Genomic DNA, 25,360 nt, shown 5'->3' on the forward strand with positions numbered 1-25,360 from the left:
GAAACGTGGTATACTTGTGTACAATAGAATATTATTCAGCCTTAAAAAAAGAAAATTTATAAATCAATATATATTGCTGTTTTATTTCTCACATAAAGAATCCTCCTTCTCACTGAAGTTAAATCAGTAATTCTTGATAGAATCTATCTGCCCCCTCACCCCCAGCACACACACTGGGGAAAAAAATGATACATTATTTCTTGTTCAGGTTTTAGTTTAATTTATTGAAATAAAGTATCTGAAATTGCATCGCTCATCTACCTCACTGCAGTTCTAGTTTTAAATGCCTACATAAAAGCCCATTGAAAACCAGCACTAGAAAAATGGTCTAGAAAAATCAGTATAAAACTTATGTAAAGGATAATGATCCATCATTCCTTGTTCAGAATATAGCGTAATTCACTAACAAAAAAAAAGGAAAGAAAATCCTGCCACTTGTAACATGGATAGAGCTGGAGGACATTATGCTAAGCAAAATTAAGCAAAGCACAGAAAGAGAAATACTGCATAATCTCACTTATATGCATAACCTCAAATAGTCAAACTCAGAAACAGTAGGATGGTGGTTGCTGGAGCTGGGGAGAGGGGAATATGGGGTAATGTTGGTCAAATGGTACAAAAATGGTAACTATGTAATGATACTACACATACTGATTCGCTGGAATGTGATAGTCATTTCATAATGTATGTCAAAACATCAAATTGTACACCTTAAATATATAATTTTTATATATCTCCTATTGTCACAAAAATTAAATTGTCACAAAATAATTTATAAGATAAAAAGTTCAACTGTGTCCAGCTACTTATTAATAGCTACTTATTAATATTCAATTCAATTAATACCCTGTTTTACTATTTATAATAAATTCTAATTACTAAAAATCTCATAAGTTTTTTTATATTGACTACTAAATACACATCTAGACTGACCAAAATGCTGGTCACATCTATAGACCCTTTCCCTTGAACAGAATCCCTTCTTCCTGATCCATTTAGGAACCTTCAAAAAATGTTTATTCTCCAGATGTCCATGGTTGAGTCTGCCCCACCACCTCACCTCCACTCTCCAGAAGATACTCAAGGTAAAGGCTGGGATAGATGCCACACATTTCACTTTCTACCCAATGACTCAGTAACCCGTGCAGCAGAATAATTTTTTTGAGTATTAATTTGGATTGGGTCCCTACATTTTACACATACTCCCATGTGCATGATTTCCAAGCAAGCAGCCAGGCACTGGGCAAGGAAAGCCAAGTCAACATGAAGGCAAAGGCTCTCCATTATCTTGTGTGGAAACCCAAATCCTGAGAATAGGATTAGGATGGGTGCTCAAGGGGTGGGGGGGATGCAGACCAACAGCACGGCTGTGAGAGAGCAGAATCTGGGAGGCTGGGTAAGAACTGTGTCTCTCATGGAGTGGACACTGGGGTCTTGCTCCTCAGTCCTCAGGGATAACATGCTACATAGGGTTGGATTTCTAACACCCAGGTTCTAAGCCCCACCTGAGATTCTGGGGTCACAAGGAAACAACCAAGCTCTTAGACTTGATAGGATCTGCCAAGACTGGACAGTGGCTGTTTCTGAAGCAGTCTCATGACTGGAAAGGTCTTCTCAGCATATTGGTGCTACTTAAAATCTGGAAACTCTATAATCTTGGAATCTGGGGGAATCCCACCAACAAGGCAGATGATGGGTGGGAGTCTTGGTAACAGAATTAAATTTAAGGAAAACAAAGACACACAATATTTATCACACATATTAATCTATGGATTGAAAAATCACACCGGGTATACATTTTCTCCCTGATTCCTCCAGGGAAGTTGAGCCAGGAAGGCTCTGCTCCAGCAGGCTGATGAGCATCCACTCACTCATGAAAAGGAGTATTTTGTTCTGCTACCAGATAGTCCTGGGCTAAAAGGCCTTCTTTCCATCCTTTGTATTCCTAACAGAAAACTAGGAGATAGAGTGGACAACAGAGCACAGTTTCTGTATTGCAGCTGGGGAAGAGACAGAGAGAGTGGAATCCACCAGCGCAGGGAATGAGTCAGGGAGGAAGTACAGTCATACGCTGCATAAGGATGTTTTGGTCAATGATGGACTGCATATAGGACTGAGGCTGGAGCGGTAGGCTAGATGTGTAGTAGGCCATACCATCCAGGTCTGTGTAAGTACACTGTGATGTTCCCACAAACACAAAATCACCTAATGATGCATTTCTCAGAACATATCCCCATCATTAAGTGATGCATGACTACTCAAAACGTCAGTGGAAGCTGAGGGACCCAGCATGAGTGTTTTGAGCATGCAGCAGGCCCAGCTGAATTCTCACTGGGTTTGTCCTAGGCAGAGCAAAAACCAGGTCCCTTTGAATAGATAGGACACAAAACTTTTCTTATAGGAAATGCCCCTTACAGAAAGAATCTGACTGGGAGAACAACTGCACCAGGCAATGGGATCTAACAGTAGGTATGCCACACAGCACCATGTGTGTCCAAACTATGGCTCTACTTGGTCCCATTCCTTTGCAGTCACAGCCTTTGGTTGTATTGGGGCAGTTTGGTGGACCAGATGAACAGGAACCCTTTGCAGGAAGAACACAATGGAATTCCACCTTCAAGAGAGTTGGGCCTGCTTCCCTTTTTAGGTAATTGGACCTTACCTCAAATCCATCTGCTACAAGTATAACTATAATAAGAGAAGAGAAAGTCTAGTTTTTACACTTTTAGAATTCTAATCCCAGAATGTTTGCTAGATATTAATTATTCAGAGAACTATTCCAGTATAAAAGAGTCCTTACCCATTTACCCTGTTCCCAACTCACTATCACTTTCCAGCAGACTGAAAAGCTGAATGAGGGGAACCTTATTACTGCTCTAGTTTGATGAATCTCTCCTCTCTTCCTCTCCTTATCACTTTGCCAATGACAGTGGTTTGGAACTGAGAAAAGAAGAAACGCTTATAAGAAAAAAAATCTTGTCATTTTCTTCCAAAATCTTTAGGGAAAAGAGCCAGGTTCTGTGACCCACATTTAAGATCCAGTATGGTCTGTATTCCCTGTTTGGAACTCTTAGAAAAGACTTACACCTTTTTACTTTCCCTTCTTACTTCTTCCCTTCATGCCTATGCTATGCACATCCCAGCTTCCTAAACCCATGACTCTATACCAGTAGTTCTTAAGAGGAAGTAGTAGCTACTTTCTGTTTTACCATACATCTTTTTCAAGAAGATCTCCCATTCTCCGTAAACTGGACATGGAGCTCTTTTTCTTGGAATGGGAGGAAGAGTGGTCTTTGACTTGTCGTCATTGTTGGAAAGACCTTTAAAGGTCTAGCATGCTCCAGACACCTTAAGTCCATTCTAATTCTAATATCTCGTCATTCCAGAAAGTGTCTCCCAAAGTTTGTTCCACTGAATAACAGTTTTTCCAAAATATTTAGTGAATAAAATATTCTAAAGTCAAATAATTTTGAAAATAACATAAATTTTGAAAATCTCTCCCTCTTGGAGATTTATGATGTTCATTAGTATATTCAAGGCTTTGAGAAGTCATGAAGTAAAGAAACCAGTTTTCCTGGCTTTTTCCATTATATTTGGCCCAGCAACCCCCTTTTCATATAACACCCATTAATATCCACTTGACTTCCTTAAGAAAGGCTATCCTTGATAACATAGAAACATCTGGTTTACTAATTTTTACAATGAGAATCAATCAATGATTCTAACCCGCTTTAAGGAAATCATCCAAAATTTTTAAAAAGCTCCGTACACAAAGAAGTTAATCACAAAGTTATTTGTCATAGCAAAAACCTAGAAACAACTCAAATACATTAAAATAAGGGTTGAGAAAATACGTTATGGTACAACTATGTTATAGACTATGTAGCCTCTAATGATATTAGGAGTTTTTAAAAACCTATGAAAATGTAAAATAATGTCAGGTGAAACACTGTACATATAGCATAAAAAATAAATAAAAATATTTTAAAAGAATTTTATATTCTCATAAAAAATTCTCTTTTAATTTCAAAATATGCTTAGAAAAAATATTGATTTAAATGTCTTCTGGGTCCCATAATATTGTGGACATAGAGCTTCTGAAACCCTGCTGCTATATAATACCTAAAAATACTTACTATAATATTTTCAAGGCCTCACTTTTGGGTGGTTAATGAGCCTATAAGAAAATAAGGAAAGGCCAATGAAATTAGGAACGTGGCCAGAGTGGGAGAATGGTGAGCTCTGAAGTGGCTGAAAACCTTGGAATAGTTCAGAATAGTCTAGAATAGTGGTTCTCAGCAGGGATGGTACTGTCGCCCAGAGGGCAATTAGGAAATAAGTGGGGCCACCATTAGAGGCCACTACTAGCATTTAATAGATGAGGGGTCAAAGATGCTAGACATCCTGAGAGGCATATGGTAGTCCCTCATAAAGGATTGTCCTACACCCCCCCATGACTTTCAAGTGGACTCTAGCCATTGATGTTTGTGAAACACGTTTATGATCATTTGAGCCTACAGCCTAACTCTATTTTACATAATTTTAACATATGTAGAACTTTTCAGGAATTCAATCACTGTGTAAGTCAATGGAAAACTAAACTTTGTTTTATTTGGAAAATTTTCAAGGATTATTCACCATTTTGGAAAACAACATTGCCAATATCATGGTATTCATGTCAACAATACAACATATCAGTTAGCATTTCTAGTGTTTATACCTATGGTGAATCGACATATATTGGGGTGAGCACTTGGCTTCTAGTGTGGTAAAATTTGAGCATTTATATATTAAATACTTAAAATTTTACTATAAACTACTTTTATTTGCTCTTTACATCACATTTATGGTATTATATTGATTTTGGCCAAAATGGTGTGGAATCATGTGCAATTGTCTACAAATTTCACTGAAGTGAAGTAAAGGAGACATTACAAAATATTTGTTATAAATATACGAATATAAATGTTTGTTATTTCAGTCTGATGAGATTGAAAATCACATTAATACATACTCCCTATAACTTGCTTTTCTCATTTAACAAAAAGTCTTAAAAATTTTGCATATGTAGCATGGGTTTACCATAGTTTATTAAAGGACATATAGGTTATTTTTAATTTTGCACTGTTAAAAAATGAATGTAATGGAATCCTCCCATATGCATGTTCGTGCATATATGTGCAAGTATTTCTCAGGGGTAGATATTGACATGTTAAATTGCTATATCAAGAGCTTTAATATTCATAAATCTGTTTTTTTGTTTTTTTGGGTTTTTTTGGAAAGTGAAAACAGGTTCAATGTAACAGATACGAATACAGACTTCACAGAGAAAGTACAGCCTAGCTCCAGAGACTGTGCAGGGCCCACACCAAGTTTACAAAAGTAAGAAATATACATTCACAGACAAAGTACAGGCTGGCTCTAGAGTGAGCAGAGCCTGCTAAAGACAAGTTTGATACAAAAAGAAATACACACCTCAAGGGAAGTATGGACTGGCCCCAAGAGAGAGAACAACAGTCCTGCCTTCTACCAGGATTCCACTTCTCTAGTTTTGCTATCTAATACATATTCATGATATCTAATGAATATTCAACTAAGGGGGGTAGTTCCCAGTTATGTAACCTTAATATTCATAAATCTTTGGAGATAAAAATGGCTTCTCATTCCAAGTAGCAATTCCCTAAAACTAGTCAAGTTGAACATCTTTTCAAATGTTTCTTGGCCATCCTATTGCCTTGGTTCACTGGCAATTCATATCTTTTGTTAATTTCTATTCCTTTGGGTTGTTTTGTAGTTCTTTATACATTCTGACTATAAATTATTTTTGTTTAATATATATGCTGAAAATCACTTCCTCCTGTCTGTTGCCTATCTTTTAACTTTTGTCATACAGAAGCTTTAAATTTTGATATAGTCATATTTTCCTTTATTGCTGCATGTTTTTGTTTTCAAAGAAGGCTTTCTCTCTCTCTAGACATCATTGCCAGTGGCTTCATAATACTTGCATTGTACAGATGTACAATTACTTATAAAATTCTTTCTCACTATTGGAAATCTAAGTTGTTCTATCCTTTCACTAATATAAATAATGTTTTGAAAAATAACTAAGTGTTCAAAGTGATATTTTTTAGCAAATACCTTAGTGTCTGGCAAACAGAGCATAATAAATGTTTCTTTTTCTTCTTTTTTTTTTTGGTAACTGGAGGGTACCGGGATCCAAACCCTTGACCTTGGTGTTCTAACTAACTGAGCTAATTGGCCAGCCCTGTAAATGTCTCTTGAATGGGAATAGGAAGAAAGACAGGAAGCTTTTTCCACACTCACATTCAAAGTATGTTTAAAAATGCAGCCCAATGTCAACCAGGTTATTGAGGAATTGGCCCTACAATGCTACTTCCCCTTAGCCAAGTTAATCAAGAATTGACTCTGCTTCAAAAATCTAGCATGGAAGTAAAGCTTCACCTTCCCTGTAAGATTGCTTCCATGGGGTGGGATAACTACCTGGGACTGGCCCATGATCACGTACTTCAGTCCTCCTCCTTAACCTGACTTTAATTTTAGGCTGCCACTTTGCTTGGTGAATCCTCAAGTTTACATCTTAGAAGGTGGGGAATGAGCCTGAGTAGATGAGGCAGAGGGAAGAGAAGCATCATATTCAGGAGTCTGGGCTGCCACAGTGCTGTGAGGCTCCACTCCAGATCCAGCAGCAGGGAGCTCGTTTCTGGCAGGCAGGGCTCCATATCCAGTGGAAGGGGCTTGGTATCCAGGAGGCGGGGTTCCATGTCCTGGAGGCAGAGCTCCATATTCAGGGGGTGGGGCTCCGTAGCCAGCAGGCGGGGCTGCATACCCAGGAGGCGGGGCTCCATATCCGGGGGGTGGGGCTCCATATCCAGGAGGTAGGGTGCCATATCCTGGAGGTTGGGCTCCATATCCCGCAGGGAGGGCTCCGTATGCAACAGGTGGGGATCCATAGACAATAACTGGGAATTATAATGAGGAGGGAAAAAATTGAGATACCCTGCAGACAAGAAATATGTGAGAAGGAAGAAGAACATAAAAAATAATTCTGAAGCAAACTGACACAGGAACAGAATTCAGGCAGAATAACGCTAAAAGCGATTTCCTCTAGCCACTACCAGTTGAAGGCTTCATCATTTCCTGTTGTGGAGGCATTCAAATTAACATGAAAACAACCCTATAGTTAGACCAGTACATCACTTATAGTTGTGCACATATACATATTTTATTTAATAAAGTTTGTTTTGTCTATAGAAAAAGTAATACATGCTCAATGAGGAATATGTATTTGGAAAATAGAGACTAGATGAATAAAGAAAAAGTCATCTATAATTCTATCACCAAAGACAAACAAACACTTAATATTTTTGTGCATTTCTTCATAGAATTTCTGTGAATATTTTTTATGCAGTCATGATCATATCAACCATATACTTTTTAATCTGGTTCTTTTAATTAATATTATAAGAAATCTCTTTATATTATTAGTTTACTTCATAAATTAAAAGCTAGGTAATATTTTATCATATGGATAGATGTTACTTAATGCTCCTATTGCTGGAGAGCATGTGGTTTCCAACTTTCCGATTAATACTACAATAAACTTGTGTTTTATTTATTTCCTTGGGCTACATTCTCCCAAGTCACTTAACTGGGAGGGTAAAGTTATTTTACTATAATCCATATTTATGTTTAAGCTAACTGCTTAGAACACTATACAGCAGGTGGTAAAGAAACAGCATTTGATTCATTCTGCATTGTGGGTACAGGTCTTCCCAATGAATGCATTTGGTTTGTCTCTACAAAGTTCTTTTAAAAACAAATCCTTTAAGTATTCTAAACCAGATGATTCAGCTAACAATTTCAATGAAGACCCTGGTGTATTCAAAGCTCCAGACAGAATGATGCCTGAAAAAAGTGTGCCCTTGGTACAAAACCCTTTCACACCTGCCTCCAGTTAACAAGCCACATGAATATAAGGGCATAAATATAGGGACATCTCCCATTTAAAATGCCCAGGGTGGGGACATGTTAAGAGCTTGGAAGTCATCACTTCTATCCTCACAAGAAGAAAAAAGCTGAACAATCTGAAATTAAAGACTTTTCTTAGATTCACTAAAGATTTGAGTTTACAAAGCAAACCACCACTCCAAATATGGAGAGACAAATTAATATGGAGAATCACAGTACATATCACTTTACCTGGAACAGCAGCCAGTGACTTGACTTCAGTACAATAACAATGGATTACAACTGAGAGAAGAGCAAGACACATACTTTATTTAAGGATTTCTTAGGAAAAACCAAAGGCAACAGAAGAGAGGGGAAAAAAGGAAACTAGAAGACAATGGAGTCTCTGATACCTACATCTATAGCAAACATTAAACACAGCCTGAATCCTAGCCAGATCAATACAAAACCTCACACTAAAAGCCTAATTACCCCAATTTCTTTTTTTTTTACCCCAATTTCTATAACTCAAAATTTCTATATACATCAATCTCTATATACATCAATTTCTATATACATCATGTCCAGCTTTCAACAAAAAACGACAAGGCATGCTAAATGGCAAGAAAAATCACAGCCTAAGGAGACAAAGCAAGCATTGGAACCAGACTCAGATATGACACAGATTTTGGAATTATCAGATTAGGAACTTAAAGTACCTATGATTAGTATGTTAAGAGCTCTAAAGCAAAAAGTAGATAACACACAACAACAGAGGGATAGTATAAGCAAAGAGATGGAAACTCAAAGAAAGAATCGGAAGGAAATTCTAGAAATTAAAAACACTGGGTCAGCCCCGTGGCTCACTCGGGAGAGTGTGGCGCTGTTAGCGCCAAGGCCATAGGTTCTGATCCTATATAGGGATGGCCAGTGCGCTCACTGGCTGAGTGTGGTGTGGACAACACTGAGCCAAGGGTTGAAATCCCCTTACTGGTCAAAAAAAAAAAAAAGAAAGAAATTAAAAACACTGTAACAGAGATGAAGAATTAATTAAGGTTTAATGGTATTATGGTCTGAATGTTTTTGTCCCCCCAAAATTCATATCTTGAAACCTAATCCCTAATGTGATGGTGGTAAGAGGTGGGGCCTTTGGGAGATGATTAGGTCATGAGGACTCCTCCCTCATGAATGATATCCAAGTCCTTATGAAAAAGGCATGAGGAGCTTGTTCACTTCTTCCGCCCTATAAGGATGCAATGAGAAGGTGCCATCTATGAAGAACATACCCTCACCAGATACCACATCTGCTGGTGCCTTGATCTTGGTCTTCCTAGCCTCCAGAACTGTGAGCAATAAATTTTTGTTGTTTATAAATTGCCCAGTCTATGGTATTTTGTTACAGAAGTCCAAAAGGACAAAGACAGGTGAGCTCATCAGTAGACTGGACCTGGGTGAGAAAAAATAAGCGAGCTTGAAGTATGCCAATAGAAACTTCCCAAATAGAAATGCAAAGAGAAAAAAAGAATTTTTAAAAAGGAACAGAATATCCAAGAACTGTAAGACAATTACAAAAGGTGTAAATACATGTAATGGGAAAACCAAAAGGAAAAGAAAAAGATAAAGTAGCAAAAGAAGTATCTGAAGTAAGAATAAATAAGAATTTCCCAAAATTAGTGGCAGACCTGAAACCGCAGGTTCAGGAAGTTCAGAGAATACAAATCAGATAAATGCCAAAATATCTATACCTGGGCATATCATATTCAAACTACAGAAAACCAAAGATGAAGAGAACATGTTGAAAGATGCCCAAGGAAAAAATACACCTTACTTACAGAGGAACAAGATATAAGTTACTACGGGCCTCATGTCAGAAACCATGTAAGAAAGAAGAGAATAGAGTGAAAATTTTAAAACACTGAAAGAAAAAAAACACCAACCTAGAATTTTGTATACAGCAAAATTACTCTTTAAACTGAGAAACAGACATTTTCAGAAAAAAACTGAAGGAATTTGTTACCAGTAGAGTTCCTTTGCAAGAAATGTTAAAAAATAAAAATAAAGGGCTGGCCTGTGCCTCACTCAGGAGAGTGTGGTACTGGTAACACCAAGGCCACAGGTTCAGATCCTATATAGGGATGGCCGGTTGGCTCACTGGCTGACCATTGTGCTGTCAACACGAAGCCAAGGGTTGAGATCCCCTTACTGGTCATCTTTAAAAATAAAAAATTAAATAAATAAATAAAGTAAAAATAAAAGTTCTTTGGAAACAAGAAAAATAATGTATATCAAAAACTTGGCTCTACATAAAGAAAGGAAGAGCATCAGAGAAGATGAAAGAAAATCTTTTATTTTTTAAATTCTTAATAGATTTGTCAGGTAACTAATTTTTCAAAGTAATAACAGCAACAGTGTACAGGGTGATTATACCATATGGATAAGTAAAATGAATGACAGCAATGTTGTAAGGCATATGATGGATAATTTGTAAATACTCTGTTATAATGCATCTGCCTACCCATAAAACAGTATTATGCTATTTGAAACTAGACTTAGTTTAATTGTAAATGTATATTGCAAGTACTAAGCTAATCACTAAAAATCCTTCTACAGAAGTATAGTTGATATTATTAGAGAGAAGAGAAAATGAAATTATATAAAATGCTCAATCAGAACCAGAGAGGGCAAGGGGAAAGATAAAAGAAAAAAAGAAAAAGAGGCAAAGGTAAAAGAACATGTGTAATAAATAGGAAACAGTTACAAACATGGTAGGTATTAATCCAACTATATCAATAATCACTGTAAATGTGAATGGTCTAAGTTTAAAGACAGAGACTGTTGCAGTGAATTAGAAAAAAAAGATCCAAATATATGTTGTCTACAAAAATTCCAATATAAGTACAAAGACACAGATAGATTAAAAGTAAAGGGATGGAGAAAAATATACCATGCTAACACTAATCAAAAGAAATCTGGAATAGCTATAGTCTCAGAAAAAACAGACTTCAGAACAAGGAAGATTATTAAGGATCAAAAAGGCATTACATATGATAAAAGGGCGAATTCTTCAAGAACACATAACAGTCCCTAATGTGTATTCACCTAGAAACAGAACATCAAAATACATGTGGCAAAAACCGAAAAAACTGCAAGGAAAAAGAGATGAATCTATTATTATAGTTGGAGACTTCAACACTCCTCTATCAGTAATTGACACATCCAGCAGGCAAAAAATCAGTAAGGACAGAGTTGATCTAAACCATACTATCAGTCAACTTGATCTGACTGATATGTTTAAAACACTCTGCCGAACAACAGCAGAATCCACATTCTTCTCAAGTTTGCATAGAGCATTCACCAAGACAGACCTCATTCTGGGCCATAAAAAACACATTAACAAATTTGAAAGAATAAAAATTATTAGATATGCTCTCAGACCACAATAGAATTAGACTAGAAAACAATAACAGAAATATGGCTGGAAAATTCCAAAATACTTGGACATTAAACAAGACACTTCTAGATAACACATGGATCAAAGAAGAACTCACAAGAGAATTTTTAAGATATTTTGAACTAAATAAAAATAAAAATACAGCTCCTTAAAGTTTGTGGGATGCAATGAAATCAGTGCTTAAAGGGAAATTTTTAGCATATATTAGAAAAGAATAAAGATCTAAAATCAATATTCTAAGCTTCCACGTTAGGAAAATAGAGAAAGAAGAGCAATGTGAGCCTAAAGCAAGCAGAAGAAAATAAATAATAGAATTACAACAGAAATCAATGAAATTGAAAATAGTAAATCAAGAGAAAATATCAGTAAACTCAAAAGGTGTTTCTTTGAAAAGATAAAATAATATATATAAACTTCTATTCTACCCATGCTAAACAAAAAAATAGAGATGGTACAAATTACTAACATCAAATGAAAGAGGGATCATCCCTACTAACCACATGGACATTAAAAAGATAATAAAGGATTTTTTCATTTGGATAATAAAGGATTATTATCAAAATCCTATGCCTACAAATTTCATAACTTAGGTAAAATGGACCACACCTTGAAAGATCCAAACTACTAAAACTCACACAAAGAGAATTAGATATTCTCAATAGCCCTATGTTTATTAAATAAATCTAATCAATAATTAATAAGCTTTCTAAAAATAAAGCACCGGGCCTAGATGGGTTCACTGATGAATTCTACCAACTATTTAAAGAAGAAATGATACCAATTACCTACAAACTCTTCCAGAAAATAGAAACAGAGGGAATGCCTCCTAACTCATTCTCTGAGTCCAAAAATACTCTGAAACCAGATAAAGACATTACAAGAAAGGAAAACTTCAGACCAATATCTTTCATGAACATAGATGTAGTTTCAAAACAAAATATTAGCAAATCAAATCCAGTTACATATAAAAAGAATTGTATACAACAACCAAGTTTGATTTATTCCAGGTGTGCAAAACTGGCTCAACATTTGAAAATTAATGTAATCCATCACATCAACAAGCTAGAGAAGAAAACTCATATGATCATATCAATAGATACAGAAAAAGCGTTTGACAAAATCCAACACCCAGACTTGATTTTAAAAAACAAACATCTCTCAGCAGTTTGGAAGAGAGGGAAACTTTCTCCCCTTGGTAAAGATTATCTATTAAAAACCTACAGCTAATATCATTCTTAATGGTATTAAGAAATGATATTAAGAGAAATTAGATGCTTTCCCCCTAAAGTTTGGGAACAAGGCTAGGATATCCCCTCTCACCACTCTTATTCAACATTGTACTGAAAGTCCTAGCTAATGCAATAAGATGAGAAAAGAAAAGAAAAGGTATACAAATTGGGAAGGAGAAAATAAAATTTTGCTCACAGAAGACATAATTGTCTATGTACAAAATTCCAAAGAATTGGCAACAACAACAAAAAAAAATCCACCTGAAACTAATAAGCAATGATAAGAATGTTGCAGGATAAAAGGTAAATATACAAAAGCCCATTGTTTTCTTTTATTATAGCAATTGGAATTGAAATAAAATACACAATACTATTTACAGTAAAACAAAAAATGAAACGCCATGCATAAATCTTATCAAATATGTACAGGATCTCTATGAGTAAAATTACAAAACTGTGATGAAAGAAGTAAAGAAGTTTTAAACAATCGGAGAGATATTCCATGTACATGGACAGAAAGACTCTATGTCTTCAAGATATCAATTCTTCCCAGCTTGCTCTATTGATTCAATGCAATCTCAATCAAAATCCCAGCAAGTTATTTTGTGGATATCAACTAACTAATTCTAAAGTTTATATGAAAAGGAAAAAGCCCCAGAATAGTCAACACAATATTGAAGAGCAGCAAAGTCAGAGGACTGACTATAACTGACTCCAACACTTGTGATAAAGCTATGGTAATCAAGACAAGGTGGTATTAGCCAAAGAACACACAAGTGGATCAATGGAAGAGAATAGAGAGCCTGGAAATACTCATAGACCACGTGGATACAGTCAACTGATCTTTGACAAAGGAACAAAGGCAACTCAATAGAGAAAGGATAGTTTTTCAACAAATGGTGCTGGAATAACTAGATATCCACATGTAAAAAAAAAAAAATGAGTCTAAACACAGACCTTACACCTTTCACAAAATTTAACTCAAAATTCATCATAGGCTGGCCAATTATCTCTATTGGCTACAGCATGGTGTTGTAACACAAGGTCAAGGGTTTGGATCCTGTACTGGCCAGTTGCCTAAAAAAGAGAGAAAGAAACAAAGAAAATTGGTCATAGACCTACTATAAAATGCAAAGCTATAAAACTTGTAGGTGATAAGGTAGGAGAAAATGTAGGTGACCTTGGGTTTGGCAATGAGCTTTTAGATATAACACCAAAAGCATGATCCATGAAAGGAAAAATTGATAAGTTGGAGATTGGACTTCATTAAAATGAAAAAGCTTCTGCTCTGTGAAAGACACTGTTAAGAGAATGAAAACACAAGCCACAGAGTGGGAGAAAATTGTTGCAAAATCACTGTGTGGTAAAGAACTTGTATCCAAAATAAACAAAGAACTCTTACAACTGAATAATAAGAAAAATGACCAATTAAGAAATAAACAAAAGAAGTTCAAGGGTTTGGATCCTTGTACCACCAGCCACCAAAAAAAAAAAAAAGACAGAAGCTCTAAAGAGACACCTCACCTAAGAAAATATAGAGAAGAAAAATAAACATATTAAAGTATGCTCAACATCATATGTCATTAGGGAATTGCAAATTAAAACAACAATGAGATACCACTAAAATCCAAAACACTGACAACACCAAATTCTGGCAAGGATGTGGAGCAACAGCAACTCTTATTTATTGCTGGCAGGAATGCAAAATGGTACAGCCACTTGGAAGACAGTTTGGTAGTTTCTTAGAAAACTAAATACACTCTTACCACATGACCCAGCTATCCTGCTCCTTGGTATTTACCCAAATGCTGAAAATTTACATCCACCAAAAAACCTACAAAAGAATGTTTAAAGCAGCTTTATTCATAATAGCCAAAAACTTGGAGCAACTGAGATGTCCTTCAATAAGTGACTAGGTAAACAAACTGTATTACATCCTTGTAGTGGAATGTTATTCAATGATAAAAAGAAATGAACTATTAAGCCACAAAAAGGCATGAAAGAACCTTAAATACATATCGCTAAGTGAAAAAAGCCAGTCTGAAAAGGCTACATACAACATGATTCCAGCTATATGACATTCTGGAAAAGGCAAAGCTCTAGAGACCATAAAAAGATAGTGGTTGCCAGAGCTTCAAGGAGGAAGAACATAAGATAAATATGTCGGGCACAGGGGATTTTTAGGACAGTAAAACTATTCTACATAATACTGTAATGTTGGACACATGACATTTTGCACTTGTCAAAGCCTATGGAACTGTACAACATGAAGAAGTAACCTTAATGTAAACTATGGATGTTAGTTAATAATAATGTAGTAATACTGATTCATTAGTAGTAACAAATGTATCAAACTAATGCAAGACATTAAAATACAAGAACCTCTGTGTGCATGTGTATATGTGTAGTAATATGGGAACTCTATACTATTTGTTCAGTTTTTATGTAAATTTAAAACTATTCTCAAAAATAAAACTAATTTTTTTAAAACCCCAAAGCTTTAGACCACACAATTTTGTGTACTGCTTGCCCATGTCAAGGCATACTGAGCTTTCTCAGAAGTTCTCAAATTTTCCTGATTACAATCTACCAAGGTGCAACAAAAGAGCATGTAGACTCTTCCTAAACTCTAAGAGAGAAAACCTCTTAATCTACACAATAAAATACCATCGTACAAGCCTATTTAGGAAATATTTTTTGTATATATGGTTAGCAATATGTGCATCTGGTTCATGTTTGAATCATAATGCAAATGTGCCTTAAAAAGTCTAATTTTAGAAAATGATTGATGCATATATACATCATTACACACTGTGGGGTAAACTAAATTGATAATGAGAAAAAATAATAATACATAATGACAAATCAAGATTGGTTTTTTAATTATAAGTTTCAGGGAACAAGCTGTTTTTACAAAATGAGAATGACCATTTGATGTGAAAATACATGACAGTTATGCAATTCAGTCAGACTTCATAGAAAAATACTGAATTAGAGTATATAATAAAATCCTAGCAACCTTCTGCTTCTGAGAAGATGCAGCACACATACTTTTCCCTATTTTTCCCACTAGAAACAACTAAAAACCCTGGACGTTATATATAAAACAAACATAAGACTCTGAAAGGTGAAGAGATGTTAAAGGACTGGGAAAGTGGCAGCCTAGCAACAAAGACAACATTTAGACAATAACCATTCTACTACATTCAACACCACAGGAAAAACTGTGGCCAAGTAGGGTGCCTAGACTTTCACCCATATGATGTGGTTCTAGATGTATGTAGAGAAAATATCTAAAACTATTATAAATGGGGAAAGGAAAGGGGAAATAAGATGTCCACACTTTACTTGAACTTGTGAAATGATAATACCCATACACAGTATTAAGTTATGTGTACATAACATACTATATCTAGAGCAACAACTGAAATAAATATAAAAAAGAGATATACCCAAAACCATGAAATAAAAATAAAAATAGAATTCTAAAAAATGTTCAAATAACACACAGGAAAGCAGAAAAAAGGAAACCAAGAAACAAATAAACACAAAAATGGAGAAAACACACAGAAAACAAAAAATAAAATGGTAGACTTAAGCCCTAACATATTAATAATTACATTAAATGTAAATGGCCTAAACATACTAACCAAAAGACATAATTAGAAGAGCAGATTTAAAAACATGATCCAACTATATAATGTCTTACAGAAACTCACTTCACATACGAGGGTACTTCAAAAAGTCCATGGAAAGATTCATATTATCTTTCAATTCTTTCTTCCCATGAACTTTTTGAAGGACCCTCACATAACAATATAGTCAGGCTAAAAGGAAAAGGATGAAAACACATATAACAGAAAACATGAATAAAAGAAAAGCAGGAATGGCTGTATTAATACCAGTTAAAATAGACTTCAGAACAAAGAAATTACTAGAGATAGAGAGGGATATTACATGATGATTAAAATGTCAATTCCCGAAGAAGACATGGAACACCTGTGTAACAACAAATGTGTATAAAACAGACAACAGAGCTATAAAATGTTCAGCAAAAACTGATAAAATTGAAATGATAAATAGACAAATCCTCAATGACAGTTGTAGACTTCAACAACCTTCTCTCAACAATTGTTAGAATGAGACAGAAAATCAGCAAGGATATAGAAGAGCTCAACAACCCTATCAACTAACACAATCTGATAGAAATTTTTAGATCACTCCATCCAACGACAGCAGAATAATATACTAAGATAGACCATATGCTGACCATAAAACAAACCTCAAGAAATATAAACACAATTGCCTACAGTATTCAGTACAGTAACATGCTATAGAAGCTTGCAGTATAGAAGCAATAGGCTATACCATATAGCCTAGGTATGTAGTAGGCTATACCATCTACATTCGCCTAAGTACACTCTATGATATTTGCACAACAATGAAATTGCCTACGACACGTTTTTCAGAAAGTATCCCCATCGTTAAGTGATACATGAGTGTATATCTATACTATGAAATAATACTTAACAATAAAATGAACTATCTATACATACAAAAACTTGCATGAATCTCCAGAGAATTATGCTGAGTGAAAAAAGCCTATTCCAAAAGGTTGCATACTGTATGATTCCATTTATATAACATTCTTGAAATGGCAAAATTATAGAAATGGAGAACAGGGGGCTGGCCATTTAGCTCAGTTGGTTAGAGCACAGTACAATAACATCAAAGTACAGGCATTGATCCCTGTACTGGCCAGCCACACACACACACACACACACACACACACACACACACACACACACACACACAAAGAACAGATTAGTAGTTGCCATGGGTTAAGAAGGGAGTCTGTCTGGGAAGGAAGTAGGTATAGCTATAAAAAAAAACCAACATGAGGGATCCTTGGGGTGATGGAAATGTTCTGTACTTATCAAATGTCAATATCCTGGTAGTGATATTGTACTATAGTTCTGCAAGATGTTACCAGTGAGAGAAACTGGGTAAAAGGTCCAAGGGATCTCTCTGGATTGTTTCTTAAAACTACATATGAATCCATAATTATCTCAAAATAAAGAGTTTAATTTTTTAAATCCTAGTTCCAACAATAAACAATCCAAAAAGGAAATTAAGAAAACAATTACATTTATAATAGCATCTAAAAGAATAAAGTACCTAGGAATAAATGAAACCAAGGAGATTAAAGCCCTGTGTGCTGAAAACTACAAAACATTACTGAAAAAAATTAAAGAAGACCTAAATGAATAGAAAGACATTCCATGTTTATGGACTGAAAGACTTAATATAAAGTTAAGATGGCAATAATCCCAAAAGTGATCTACAGAGTCAATGTAATCCCTATCAAAATCCCAATGGCCTTTTTTCCAGAAATGAAAAAGTTGATCCTCAAACTCATATGGAACTGAAACTGATCATGAATAGCCAAAATAAAATTTAAAAAGAAATGCGAAGTAGGAGGACTCACACTTCTCTATTTTGAAACTTATTACAAAACTATAGTAATCAAAACAGTGTGACACTGGCATAAGGACAGACTTAGAGACCAGTGAAATAGAATTGAGAGTCCAGAAATAAACCCAAATATCTATGACCAGTTGATTTTTAACAGGATGCCAAGACCATCCAACAGAAAAAAATAGTCTCTTCAACAAAATGCTGCTGGGACTAGATATCCAAATGTAGAAGAATAAAGTTTTCCCTAACCTCACTCAATAGACAGAAATTAACTTGTAATGAATCAATGACTTTAATGTAAGAGCTAAAACTATTAAACTTTTATAAGAAAACACAGGGATAAATCTTCATGACATTGGATTTGGCCATGGATTCTTAAATTCAACACCAAAAGCACGAGCAACAAGAGAAAACATAGATAAATTTGATAAAAATTAAAAACTTTTGTGCATCAAAGGACATTATCAAGAATGTGAAAGATAACCTAAAGAATATATGAAAACCCTATATCCGATAAGGGTTTAATATCCAGAATATATAAAGAATGCTTACAACTCAACAACAAAAAGACAAGCAACCCAGTTTAAAAATGGCAAAGGATTTGAATAAACATTTCTCCAAAGAAGATAAACAAGTGGCAAATGAGCACATGAAAAGATGCTCAACATCATTGTTTATTAAGGATATGAAACTTAAACCACAATGAGATACCACTTTACCCCCCAAATATAATTTTTTTAAAAAAAGAGGAAAATAAGTGTTGACGAGGATGTGGAGAAATAGGAATATTTGTACATTGCTGGTGGGAATGTAAAATAGTGTAGCCACTTTGGAAAACATTTTGGTGGTTCCTCAAAAACTTAAATGTAGAATTACCATATGACTCAGTAGTTTCACTTTTAGGTATACATCCAAGAAAAATGAAAACATATGTCCACATAGAAACTTAGATATGAATGTTTATAGCAGCTACCATTCATAACAGCCAAAAGGTGGAAACAAGCCAAATATCCATCAATAGATGAATGGATAAACAAATTGTGGTATATGTACAATGGAACATTATTCAGTGACAAAAAGGAATTAAGTATTGCTACATGCTACAACTTGTAGAAACCTCGAAAACATTACCCTAAGTGAGATAAGCCAAACACAAAAGGTCACATACTGTATGATTCCTTTTATGACTCCATAAAGACCAAAAGCAGAATAGAGGATATCAGGGGATGGGGAGAGTGGGCAAAAGGGAGTAATTACTTAGTGGGTATGGGGTAATGAAAATGTTCTGAAACTTCAGAGATCTGGTGGTTATATTACATTGTGAATACACTAAATAGCCTTGAATTATACAAGTTTAAAATGGTTAATAGAATGTTATGTGAATTTCACCTCAATAAAAAAAATTTTAAACCCTGGTAACACTTATTTTTATACTATGAATATTAGATTTTAATAACCTTTAAAAACCAAGGTAACTATTAAGGTTACAAATAAGTTGTATATAAAACTAAAAGCCCACGGACATGCACATCGTGCTCCAAGGAGAACCCAAGAAAAGGCCTGCATTTTGGAGTCTGATGGCAGTGTTAGGAGACCCTCTGTGGTCCACTAGTAGGCAGTGGACCACATTTGAGAATCACTGAACTATCACTTCCCAGAAACCTGACTCAGTAGCAGTGGTCAACTGTTAAAGGGTACAGGGCATGAAGCTCAGGGTGTTAGTCCTCGTGAGGTGGAAGGGCAAGACACAGGCATGATGGTTATGCTAGTGTAAAATGGGAAGGGGGAAGTGGGTAGGAGCATATACTTTCTGCTCAGGCTGTAAGCAGGAAGTGACCCTTCCCACTAATGGGAGTTTCCCAGGTATGCTTCATGTTTGTGCTTAATAGTTAAAAGTAAGCTGAAACCGAAGCCCAGTCACTTGCTGACTTGCCACTGGTATTCAGCCTGGAAACAAAGACATGGACTCAACCATTTTCTGACCCCAGACCTCTGCTGCTTCTCCTGTAGCAGAGTTGGAGGCAAGCCTACAGTAAATAAATCTGTGCACCTCTAGCATACTTTTCCACCTCCCTGAAAGAACCTCCCTGCCATAACTTACCTGGACAAGGCATCTGTGGAGTGCACATGTTCCCCTCTCCAGTAATGACATAAATTCCTGCAGGGCCAAACCAGTAATTTAAGGTTCTAAGCGGAACTCCTCGAGCAGCTGAGAAGACAAGTTTAGCAAATATAAACTCTTTTAACTCTTTTAAGCTAGACGTATAGTAGCTATTAACTGAATAATTAACAGTATTAACCACCACCTTACATGTGTGTCCAACAATGCTCTTGGGAGATGAGATAAAAAATAAATATGACCCTTGTCCTGAACTGCATGCTTCCTGAAGGCAGAGATTGTGTCTCATTTACCTGTGCTTATTCAGGGCCTAGCATAGAACTTATAATAGATATTCATAAAAAACTTCCAAGTAAGGATTCTATCACGTTGGCAAGATATATCTATTAAAGATTAATGTAAGGGCAATATGATATGAAAGAAAGAACTTCTGTCTGTCTCCCTCTGCATCTCTCTTATAAGAACACTTGTGATAGCATTTAGGATCCACCTAGATAACCCAGGATAATGTTCCAGGTATGTGACCAGATGTAATGTATACAGCTTCTAGGTCTGGCCATGAAAACTTCCCAGGCGCTATGGTTTGAATGTCCATCCTCCATCCCCAAGCTCATGTTGGAGCTTGATCCCCATCATAACAATGTTGAGGGTGGGAAATCCAAATATGGTATTTGAAATTATTATGATAAGTTTAAGAGGTGATTGGATTGTAAGGACTATGCCTTCAAGAATGGATTAATCCATTCACGGATTAATGGATTAATGGTTTAATGGGTTATCAGGGAATAGACTGGTGGTTTTACAAGAACAAGTAAGCACGTTAACATACGCTCTTGCTCAGCCTCTTGCCATGTGATACTCTGTGTGGCCATGGGACTCTGTACACAGTCCCCTCCAAAAAGAAAGCCCTCACCAGATGCACACCTTAACTTTGGACTTCCCAGCCTCCAAAACTGTAAGAAATAAATTCTATTTTTTTATAAATTACCCTATTTCAGTTATTCTATTATAAGCAACAGGAAACAGACTAATATACCAAGTGAGATATTTACTCTCTTCCCCTCTCTGCTGACTGTCCAAAGAGGCCATAGAAGTCATATGTTAAAGATGGCAGAGACTGGATCCCTGAATGACTATGTGGAACAGAGCTTCCTCTTGCCTCTGCTGATTAGCCTTTACACAAGTAGTAATATCTACTATCTTAAGCATTGATAATTTGGGGTTTATCTGTTTTATCAGCTAGCATTGTCCAAACTAATTCACTATAAATCTGAAGTTGCCCTCCATACTCCATTGTCTTCCTTTTTCAATATCCTATTAATGTCCTTTATAGTACTTCCCACATGAGTAATTATTTTATTCACTTACATGTTTGCTTATTTGATATAAGACTCTCACTAGACTATAAGTTTAGTAAAGACAGGGACTATGTGTGCCTTGTTCATTGTTGTGTTCCCAATTGTCTCACTTAGCATTTGGCACACAATAGGAATTCAATATGTATGTGTTAAAAAACATAAATCAAAGAGCCCTGACATATCAACTCTGCATAGGGGAAGGAAATCTATTCTGGTCAAAGAATCAGATTGTAAAGCATGATTGGTAGTTAACTCCAAGGGCCTCAAGGATGTCTGTCTCAGAAGCCTTGAAACTTGGGTTATGGGGAGAAGGGTGAGAGGGTAGGTTCCCACACCTAACCCATGCTATAATCAGACCCAGAGCTGTTCCAGACATTGGGCCAAGTTCATATAAGTTGCTTAAATCCTTTCCAAGGGGCTGTGCAACTGCTGAGACCATGAATCTAGCTTTGCAAGCCAACAAGTCGATTTTAATGAGAGCACAAAGAGAAATTGCTAACATTGCCTGACCCTTTAGCTCATAATCCTAAAAAAAAAAAAAAGAAAAGAAAAAGGCCTTCTTCAGTACTGTATGGCCAAAAATTAGAGTGAATTCAAGACTCAGTATGCAACTGTCCTGAGTTCCCTAGACATCTGTAGCAACAAAGGACTAAACTTCAAGTGTCCACTGACCCTGGATTTCCCATAGCTATACTCCCTTTGTCTGCCTAGACACAACCTGTTATCTGATTTTAGGCTTCCCGATGCTGTGTTCCCTTTGGACTACTGAAGAGCTGTCAGTTGAGTACAGCTTGTGAACTTGTTGGCCTTTCTATCTTTGCACTATATCATTAAAGGTAACTATAAAACATTTTCTTACTCCCCAACCTCCTGTAATACAGCTCTTCCGCCACCTTTCTTCTCTGACATTTTACTGAAATCTCTCTTGCTACCATCAACAAACCTTAATTTCTACATGCAATACACATTTTTCAGTCTTCATTTCACCAAACATCTCTGAAACAGCTGAAATGGATGATCACCCCATATTTCTTGAACTTTCTCCTCCCTTGACTTTTGGGATAATAAACTCACTCAATTCTCTCCCTCCCTCTCAGTCAACCCTTTCTCAATCTTTGCAGACCACTTACTCCCTTCCCTTTCCTTAAATGTTGATGACCCTTGGAACTCTATCCTCAAATTACTGAGTAAGCCCATCACTCACATCACTCCAGAGATGACCTGTGTGTTATTTCCAAATCGGTCTCTATAAAGGGCTCATCTTTGCAGCCCCACACTGCATGTCCAGTGGCCTCTAGTATCCCCATGTACCTCACACTTAATATGGTGCAGGGGTTAAGAGTGAAGGCTCAAAAGGATACAACATCACTTAGTATTCCTGCCAAAATGCATGACCTGAATAAAATCATGAGGAAACAGACTAACCCAAATTAAGATGCATTCTACAAAACAATAGGCCTGTATTCTTTTTTAAATGTCAATGTCGGGCCGACCCGACCCGTGGTGCACTCGGGAGAGTGCGGCGCTGGGAGCGCAGCAGTGCTCCCACCACGGGTTCGGATCCTATATAAGGATGGCCGGTGCGCTCAATGGCTGAGCGCGGTGCAGCCGGTCACAAAAAGACAAAAAAATAAATAAATAAATAAAAAATAAATGTCATTGTCATGAAAGACAAAGAAAGGGTGAATTCCAGATTAAAGTAGACCAAAGAAATAGGACAACTAATTTCAATGTGTAATTCAGGATTAGATCCCGGATTGGAAAAAAATGGGGTGGGGGGCACTATTAAAATTAGGAACAGTAATGAGACAATCATTTGAATTTGAATATAAATAATATATTAAATAATAATATTGTATCAATGTTAAATTTTCTGAATTTGATGAGTACACTGAGGTTAGACAAGAGAATGCCCTTGTTCTTAGGAGATACACTTTTCAAAATTTAAAAATGACGGAAATTATCCTTGTGACTTACTCCCAAATAGTTCAGCAAAAACAAAAGTAAGAAAAGAATAAGATAAAGCAAATGTGGGAAAATGTTAATAATGGATGAATCTAGATAAAGAGAATTCATTGTAATATTCTTCAACTTTTCCATAGATCTGACTTTTTTTATATAGTAAAAAGTTTTAAAAGAGACAGAGGGTAGGTTCAGGGTATGAATTCCAGCTCCATAACTTGCTAACTATATAGCCTTGGGAAATTACATAACTATCACTGACTCAGTTTCCACCGCTGTAAACTGGGGATAATGATAGTACCTACATCATAGGGTTTTTGTGAAGATTAAATAAATTGACACATGTAAAGAACTTGGAACACTGCCCAGTATATGGTAAACATTCAATAAATGTTAGCCAGTATTATTATATATCTAAAATTGAACTTATTTCCTCTCTAACTTAGACTGTCTCTTATATTTTTTACAATGGTTTGTAGCAAGCATCATGAGCCATTCAGTTTTCTAAGCTAGAAACTCACTCCATCCTTCTCTGTGTTTCTCTGGCACTCTGTCCATGCCTCTATTATAGCACATGCCATGAGATATGATAATGCATCTGCGTATGTCTGTCTCTACTAGACTGTGTTTGTCTCAGCTAGATTGGAGTTGGGGGTGGAAGACAAGGGAGAAAGGGGAAGAGCATTCCAGACACAGCAAATATCATGAAGGCTGAGAGATAAGAGGGAATAAGGTATCAGGAAGCCTAGTTTGATTGGAGTATAAAGGGTAAGATAGGAAGGGGCATGAGGGAGCCTACGTTGAATAAAAATATATCATGAAAGGATTATTTGCAGTCAGAGTCTAAAAGGGTTCTCTGATACATCCATTAGATAAGTGCTTTAGGGCTTGATAGTACCTCTACTCCCCAAAAGGGACTAAACCTAAGAGTAGAAGAGGCAATGCCAGAGAGAAGAGAAGATAAAAAGCCATGCCAGAGGAAGAATAGCTAAGGCAACTGGGGCTCCCTGACCTGAACAAGAGACTGTTCAATGGACATACGAGACCAGCATTTAAATGGACAAAAGACTAGCAGGTATAATTAATCATTAGGCGTCTAATTATAAGCTCCCACTACATTGTAAGCTCCTTCAGGACAGGGAGGGACTGAATAATCTTTGTGTTCCCAGCACATAGTATGGGACTTGGCACATAGTAGGTAGGCTCAGGAAATGCCTGCTGAATACGTGTGCAACTACCAACTGCCTGACCACAAAGGCCAGTAAATCTTGGCTACTTCAATTCTACAAGTCTCAAAACCCCAAAATGCTTAATGCTTTTATCAGCATCACCTACCAGAAGAGGCAGCTCGCATCATCAACTGGGCAAATTCGATGGCACCTCCTTTTCTGAAGATTAATTTAAAAGTAGCCTGTCCTTCCCAGCCACCTGCAGAAGGAAATGGCACACACTCAGTAAGAGACTGGCACAGCTGGTCTCAATCCTGGAAACAGGACTGCCACAAACACTGAGGGAAGCACTAGCCAAAGAAGCAGGGCAACTTTTATTTGAATTCCAACTTGAGTCCAGTCTCAATCTCAAACCTTCTAGAAGCTTTTGAGAAAAAAAACACATTTTTGACGGGGGACACTTACCATCTGGAGCTGCCCGAATGATTCCTTTAATGTAGTTTGCAGCAAAGACAGGTTGTTCAACGGAGCAGTTATCCATCAGATCAAACGGCATCATAAAAGACAACATGGGATCATTGACTGAGCGTGAAGTCACGAAAATCACCTAAGCAAGGAAAGAAAAT

At 36.3% G+C, this 25,360-nt stretch overlaps 1 protein-coding gene across 1 annotated transcript in view; it reads right to left on the reverse strand.

Moving 5' to 3' along the window:
- Positions 1-6,591: 6,591 nt before the first annotated feature.
- WBP2NL (WBP2 N-terminal like) overlaps positions 6,592-25,360 on the reverse strand; it is a 33,964-nt gene continuing 15,195 nt past the window's right edge. The window contains exons 3-6 of the mRNA XM_063115615.1: positions 25,200-25,341; positions 24,901-24,993; positions 20,228-20,335; positions 6,592-6,980 (exon numbers count right to left, since the gene is read on the reverse strand). Coding sequence (XP_062971685.1) covers positions 6,592-6,980; positions 20,228-20,335; positions 24,901-24,993; positions 25,200-25,341 — 732 coding nt within the window. The remainder of the gene's footprint in view (positions 6,981-20,227; positions 20,336-24,900; positions 24,994-25,199; positions 25,342-25,360) is intronic.

This window comes from Cynocephalus volans, chromosome 12, assembly GCF_027409185.1.
Source record: "Cynocephalus volans isolate mCynVol1 chromosome 12, mCynVol1.pri, whole genome shotgun sequence".
In the NCBI taxonomy this organism is placed as follows: domain Eukaryota; kingdom Metazoa; phylum Chordata; class Mammalia; order Dermoptera; family Cynocephalidae; genus Cynocephalus; species Cynocephalus volans.